We start from the raw sequence: 7,618 nt of genomic DNA on the forward strand, positions 1-7,618 counted from the left end.
CCAATAATCTCTTTTTAATTTGCCAAATATAACGACCTTTTCTCAATGCTCATCCTTCTTGACCTCTCTGCAGTCACTGATGTGGTGGATCATTCTCTTTTCCTTTATATTTCTTCTCTCTAGGTTCTCATGACACTACTCTCTCCTGCTTCTCCTGACTCTCTAATCACTCTTCAGTCTTCTTTACTGAATCTTTACTCAGTTCATATGCACTAACCACAGGTGTCCCCATGGCTCTGTCCTGGGTCCTCTTCTCCCCTATATACTATTTCACCTGGTAATCTCATTATCTCCCATGGATTCAATTATCATCTCTATGTTGATGACTCTCAGATTTCTTTATCTTGCCTTAACCTTTCTCCTGGCCTTTAGTCTTACAACTCCAACTACCTAGTAAATATTTCAAATTGATCTCATGCAGACATCTTAAAATCAATATATCTGAAACTGAAACTTTCCTATTACTGTTGTCACCCAGAATTACAACACAGGGCTCATCCTAGATGCCTCACTCTTTCACACAACCCCATTTCCAATCTGTTGCCATGTCTTGTTGACTACTACCTTCACAATTTCTCTTAAATGATACCCCCTTCATCACTCCACACCTAGACTATTACAATAGCTTTCTAATTGGTCTCCTTGCTTCAAGTCATTGCCCATTCCACTCTGTATTCCACTCAGTTATCAAATATATCTTACTAAAGTGAAGGTCTTCAAATACTATCCCTCCCTTTCCCATTTAATAAACCTCAGTGACTCCCTATTAAGGTTCAAATATAAAATTGTCTATTTGATATTTAAATTTCTTCACAATCTGGCCCTGCTCCAACCTTTCCAGTTTCTTACACCTTACTTCCTTCTACCACATACTCTGCCCATATACAAATGACAATGGCCTCCTAACTATTCCTCATTCATGATCCTCTATCTCTAGACTCCAGATGTTTTAACTGGCTGCCTTCCACGCCTTAAATCCTCTCCCTCCTCTTCTGGACTTCTTGTTTCACTAGCTCTAAGACCTAGATAAAATCCCACTATTCAAAGAAGCTTACTTCCTAATTCCCCTAAATGAAACTGCCTCTTATCTTTTAATTATCTCTAACTTATCCTGTATATATCTTGTTTCTATACTGTTGGTTACCATGTTGCCTTCCCACTAGACTATAAACTCCTTAAGAGCAGGAATTGATTTCCCCCCATTTCTTTGTATCTTCAGTGCTTAGCACAATACCTGGCACATAGGAAGACACTTTAAAAAAGCTTACTGATTGGACTAAGTTCTAAGGCTCATTTTACATGACAGGTACATACATAGATAGTAGAAATAAAAAGAAATACTGAAGGTTATATAGCACTGGCCAAAACCATAAACACCAAGTTTTTCAAGGTACACACATTTCAAGAAGTTCAGTATCAATAATGTGCATATGTTATGATGTTCACTGCCACAGTTTTTATATTGATTGTCTCTCATTCAGTTACAATTTTGCTGTAAAAATAAGCAATTCTTGATTATCCATCGGAGGAAAAATTTTTTTTATTTCCAAAGTATATGAAAATCATATTTTAATAATTCACTTCAACACTCTTCCCATCTAATTTTTAAAACCGAACTTCTTTTAAAGACCAGAAGTTACACTATCTGTTTTGGGTCCTCCTCTCCTACCAAACCTTAGGTAAACAGTCAAGAGTCAAAAGGCAGGCTTGCATGAAAAAGAAAAACCAGAGAGGCATTAGATACTCAGCATCAAATAAGCATGTCTTGATCGCTGTTTGAACAAAAACAATTCTTTAATATCAACTTACCTTTCAAGTACAGGTGGAATTACTAACTCCGGTCGCATGAGTGCAAGATTCTGTAGAGCTTGAGCTGCCTCTAGGCTACCCGTTTTGCTGAACATAGCCAAAAGAACAGGCTGAATAATGCATTGTACAAAGTCTGTAACATCTTGATCTGTAAGCTTGTGGCTATCAGGCACAGGAGTTAGCCAAGAAGCCTTCTTGTATCGTTCACGATGTAATCGTCTAACAACACTGTTTGGCAATCTCTGGAGTAGCTTCATTAACTTGTTCTGGGAATACATAAACAAAAAACATTGGTAGGCTCTATTTATCGCTGTATCATGGAAAGGGAAATTTTTCCCTCTGCAAAAAATGTGCTATAAGGTTGTTTTTTTAAATTACCAAATTCTATGGTGAAATACACAAACAGAACACATCTAGGTATTTTTCAAAACAACTTTACAAAATACTTTGAATTATGTCATTCCTAAAATTTGCTTTAAGCTTTGTCTTATAATTTAGAGATTCTCTGTGGGATCAATTTAACCCAACATTTAATTTTCAGAGTGGATAACGAACAAATAAGAAAATCTATGCCTTTAAATTATTTTAGGCTACTAACATTTTAAAAAAATTTTCTCATTAATTTATTTCTACATTAAGTGTTGTTTACAGCAATCTAATTTGCACTTAATCACTTACATCATCAAAATGTTGATATAAAATAGAAAAACCATGTTTCAGATAACACTAGTTAAATGAGAAAATATTTTCAAAAATACTTGAATCCAACTGTTGGGGAAAAAAAGAAGCAAAGCAAAGACACTAAATTCCTGTTGAGTTCTTTAACTATCTAAATATCAAATGTTAAAAGATCCTTACCAGCCAGCGACCATTATTTGAAGGATGGTAAAAAGATGCAATGCTGTTAAATAGACCAGTCAGGTGCTTCTGTACTAATTTACTTGGTCCACCCTATACAAAAGAACAAGTTCAACATCAATGCTTACATTAGAAAACACACACACACACACACACACACACACACACACACACACACACACACACACACGGGGTAATTCCAAGCTTAACACACCCAATATTTAACTCAGCTTATCCTGACAGAAGTTATTTACTCTATGTGCAAATAATGTCATAACAATGACTACATAAAAATCAATTATCAGTTAAAATGTTCTATTTGACCAAGAAGCAAGAATTTACCTTCAGAATTGTGGCATTTACTTTTCATTGCATGGCAGGAAAATAATTCTGACACTAAGATTAGTAGTATATTAAATAATCAGGTATTATTAAGTCTGGCCCATGGAAGTTTGATAATATTATTTTTTTAATTTGAAGATAATATTAAAACATGAGTTAATTATTTTTACTACTAAATGTTTTAGTACTACGTAACCTCCAAACATAAGCTATCAAAGCCTATTTTAATTATGTATGAAAAAGACTTCAAATTACTTAAGGTACTTTAAAAAGAAAGTGCTAGCTATGAGACACATGGAAATAAAAATGCTGACTTGCTTATCACGGGTTGAATACTACCACAAGATAAAGTACTACAATATAGTCATGAAACATGGCATCTTTCATCTGCTTTTCCAGTTTCAAGAAACATCACGGCCCTAAGCCAGTATGTGTCATGTTATATCAGAAACTATTGTGCTTTGAGATTCACTTGATTTTTCCTAATCTAACATTCCCATCTAATACAGGGCAGCATCAAAAATTGATTAAATAACAATAATGGCAAAGTCTGAAAATTAAAATGCTGAAAAGGTTTATTCAATTAGTATGACTGATTTTAGTATATACTTTTTTCCATTTTTACTACAAAATGAAGCTATCCAAAAGAACATATAGTTTCTGCTATTTTGGTGGATTACCTTGTAATTAATAACGAAAGGTAGTGACTGCTACTTAATTATCTCCCAAAATGTAATGAATAAGTCCAATTTGTATGTTTTAAGAGACAGTGAGCAAAATACAGGATATTCCAAAAGTCTTAGTGCAGTTTTAAGCTTTAATTTTTAGTTAAATAAGTATGTTTTAAAAGGTTTAATTTTTACTGAATACAAGGAAAACAGGAGATTTCCATTCCATTTATAATCACAGAACGCCAGTGCTATTATTGAGATAATTTGTAATCTTTTAATATAACCTCACTTTACATATTTGGAAACTGAGTCACAAAGGGGTTAAGTTCTCCACAGCTGTCAGCTATTTAGGTACAGAGGTAAGACTTGAATCTAAGTGTCTTGATTCCCAATCCAAGGTTTTAAGAACGGTAATTTTAAAAAGGAGAGGAGGGGGGAAAGCAAAAATGAACAAAAAACAAAAGCCTGATTTTTAGTGTACTTCAACCACCCAATTTAAGTTCAGTGGCTGAATTTTAGAATGACCATACTGATATTCCATAAAAATAAACCACAGACACAGAAATGAGATTTTCAGTATAATGTAAAGGGATGGATAAAACAGGCTGCAAACAACATATACAAGATGACAACATGGATATTTATATTTGAAAGCTTATGTGAAAGATCAAAAACAAGATAATTTTGTAGGAGGAAGGAGGCAGAAGACCAGAAGAAAAACTTCATGTGGAAGAGTGGTGCTTATAATGAGTTTTAAAGAAGGGAAGCATTTCTGAGGAGGCAAGGAAGGAAAGCATTCCAAACACAAGGTATTAACCAAGGCAATGTTGCAGGAAATGGAATGTGATGTGAGAGAACAGTAAGAAGGCCAGTCCAGCTAGACTATGGCATGCAGAAAGGTGATTAATGTATAATAAGGCTGGAAAGGTAGGTTGTGAAGGGCTTTAAATCAGTTTATATTTGATGTTAGAGAAATATGAAGGGACTGGAGTTTATTAAACCAGGGTATAAAATAGTCCGACCTGTGCTTTAGGAAAACCATTTTGCAGCTGTGTAGAGAGTAGATCAGAAAGGGGAGAGACTTGAGGCAGAGAGACTAATTAGAATGCTATTTATAGTTTAGGAGAGAGATGATAAGGGTCTAAACTAGGATGGTGGCTATAGTAAATAGTACAGGAGAGAACAGATGTAAAAGATGTCATCAAGCCATAAACAAAGGGTGGGTTTGGGGAAAATAAAAGTTGTACTTTAACAGATAAGTTGGGTATGAGATGTCCAGAAAAGGATCTACTTGAAGTGCCCAAGAGTAGCTGGGTATGTGGGACTGAAAGCTTGGGAAAGAAGCAGTAAGAACTGACTACGTCAATCCAAAATCTACTTTCCCTCCAGGGTCAACTCAGTAAAAATAATCCATTAAACTTTTATCAGTTTGTTTTCTTAATTTATGAATTCTGACCAAATCAAATTAATTATAGGATAAAAGGAATATTAGATTGGTAACAGAAGCCTTGGGTTCTAGTTTTACTGCTATCTGTTTACTGCTATCACCTTGTGACATCACTTCTCTGGGCTTGATTTTCATGAATTGTAAAATTAGAAGCCTGAACTAAATGCCTTCCAGCTATAACAGCATAAGCTTCTATTTCTTCAATCAACAAATCACCAAGTGTTACAGTAAGAACAACTATGAACTAAATTTGCTATTCTGCCTAAATGCCACTCTGAAAGTCTGCCATTACTACTGAGGCTCAAATTATGACACTACAACTGGTTTAACATACTTATAGAATTTCTGTATTAGTAACACACATTTTAGCTGAACTTCTTAAAATAAAAAACAATACAAACCATCATGGCGGTGATCCATACTACTGCATGCCCTATATCATAAGCATTTGTTAAGAATCTTGGAACTAAAACTTGATTGCTTCCCACTGGGAGATTCAAACTTCTGAGAATCCTTGTAAATATCTGTTCGAGAGTGAAAGGGGTGGGGGAAGGGGAAGAATAATAGTAAATATTTGTTCATCTTAAAAACTAAAATAATGATAAATCTTTATGGATTAAAATTTCATTACTATTTCCTCTAGCATCAGGGAAAAACAGTTGGTCTTTATTGGGGAAAGTGATCACTTAATACCTTATGTAATGAAATAGTATTTTGGCATTGAGCATATGAATCAAATCATAATCCTAAATTCACTCAGAGGAAATTTTCAATATTAAAATAGGTTTTTGTAGAAGTAAACATGTATCCATTTTCCACAGTGTGATAGTACACTTATTCAAAGTAGCCAAAACACCTTCATTCATTTATTGCTCTCCTTCTTCAATACTGCTGAAAATCAAAGTTACTTTGATGAATCTTCTCACAAACTGATACTGAAAAGAGGCAATGGTACCAACCTAAGTTTAATTATTTACTCAGCCTGTGACATTATCTACCTTCCTCTTCAAGCTTAGTGTTTTTGCTACCTCATTCTTTCTGTTTCAAGAAGCAACCACATCTTTTGGATGAAGACAACTTTTCTAGTAGCTGAGCTAAAGTATAGAAAGAAGAACTCAAATCTACTCCTAGTGGGATGTAAAAGAAAGAATATCATCCAAATAAAAACCAAGCATTTGCCTGTTGCTGCCCTTTTCCCTGTTTCCCAATTCACTAGGAAATCTGACTTTTAAAGAAAAAAATACAACATGATTTTATATATGAATGATACATTGGACTTAGGGAGGAAGGTAAGGTAATAGAATCTCCCTGCAGAATACCCCTCTCTACACCAGCTTCCTGGGTCCCTAGAGTTAAAGGACCTCCACATGATTCATATAAGGCCTCAGAAGATTATGACCACTTTGAGAAGAGTGAATAAATAACCCATCCCTGCAAAGCAACTAATTATTTTTACAAATCATAGGCAAGTAGGTTTGATAAGTTTTACAAATATCAATGTTGTATAAGTTGTAAAGGAAGACTTTATAAAGTTGTAATTATTGCAAATAGATGCAGTGATTATTTTATAACCAGATTTTCTTACCTTTGGTACATATGGATCCCAATCTATGTACCCTATATTATCTGTGGCCAGACGAGCAAAGAGATTTACTAGTTGCTGCAAGTAAATGAAAAGAGAGATATAGCTCAATAAACATATTCTGTGTATATCTTTGTATTTAAGATTTGAAAGAATTACAACAATAACAAGAACAAAAACAAAACAGAACACTTTGTAATTAGATGACCAAAATTGGCCCCAGAATAGAGTTGAGAAAATGCACTTCCCTCCCTTCACAGTAGAGATGGGGGACAGTGATATGGAAAGTTGCATATAACCTTTTCAGAAAAGGTTGATGTGCTAATTTTGCTAAACTGCTTTTCCCTCTCTATCTTTTAAAATAGGTTTTATAATGGATGGTTCTCTAGGGAGGGAATGAAGGAGTATGTAGTCAGAAACTCATGTGACAGAAAATCAGAAGGTATCAATAAAAATTACTTCTATGAAAGAAAAAAACCCACTTTATTCTAATTTGTCACCACTCCCTTTCTATATCTAATTAGTCTCTTCAACAATGATTAATTGTAATGACTTATTTTCATAGCTGTCATAGGCTGTAGTGCACCAAAACTAAACTTAAATTTAAACACAAACTGAAATCCTAAATTTATATTTTTAATGCAAATACTTCTATTTAAAATGAATTGTACTTTTAATTTTAGACATATAAACGCATCTAAAATCACTACTCTGAAGAGAGAAAAACAGAATTATCACTAAATTTAATTCAACAAGTATTCATAAATTAAGTGGCTAATGTGGACACAAAAAGTCTATGACAGTCCCATATATATATAATTTCCATATATGTTCTAATATTAATTGTATGCTGATTACCAGTTGTAATGCGAATGTAAATTTTAAAGATCTTCCCTGCCCCTAGGCTAA

At 34.0% G+C, this 7,618-nt stretch overlaps 1 protein-coding gene across 2 annotated transcripts in view; it reads right to left on the bottom strand.

Moving 5' to 3' along the window:
* The window catches only part of PSME4 (proteasome activator subunit 4), a 132,814-nt gene that overhangs the window by 84,627 nt on the left and 40,569 nt on the right, over positions 1 to 7,618 (bottom strand). For both annotated transcript variants that reach the window (XM_069071707.1, XM_069071706.1), the window contains 4 exons: positions 6,713 to 6,787; positions 5,529 to 5,651; positions 2,668 to 2,760; positions 1,810 to 2,075 (listed from right to left, as the gene is read on the bottom strand). In XM_069071707.1, the coding sequence (XP_068927808.1) occupies positions 1,810 to 2,075; positions 2,668 to 2,760; positions 5,529 to 5,651; positions 6,713 to 6,787 (557 nt within the window). The remainder of the gene's footprint in view (positions 1 to 1,809; positions 2,076 to 2,667; positions 2,761 to 5,528; positions 5,652 to 6,712; positions 6,788 to 7,618) is intronic.

This window comes from Petaurus breviceps, unplaced genomic scaffold (genome assembly GCF_028583685.1).
Source record: "Petaurus breviceps papuanus isolate PSGF00001 unplaced genomic scaffold, PetGlider_PUasm1.0 90842, whole genome shotgun sequence".
NCBI lineage: Eukaryota > Metazoa > Chordata > Mammalia > Diprotodontia > Petauridae > Petaurus > Petaurus breviceps.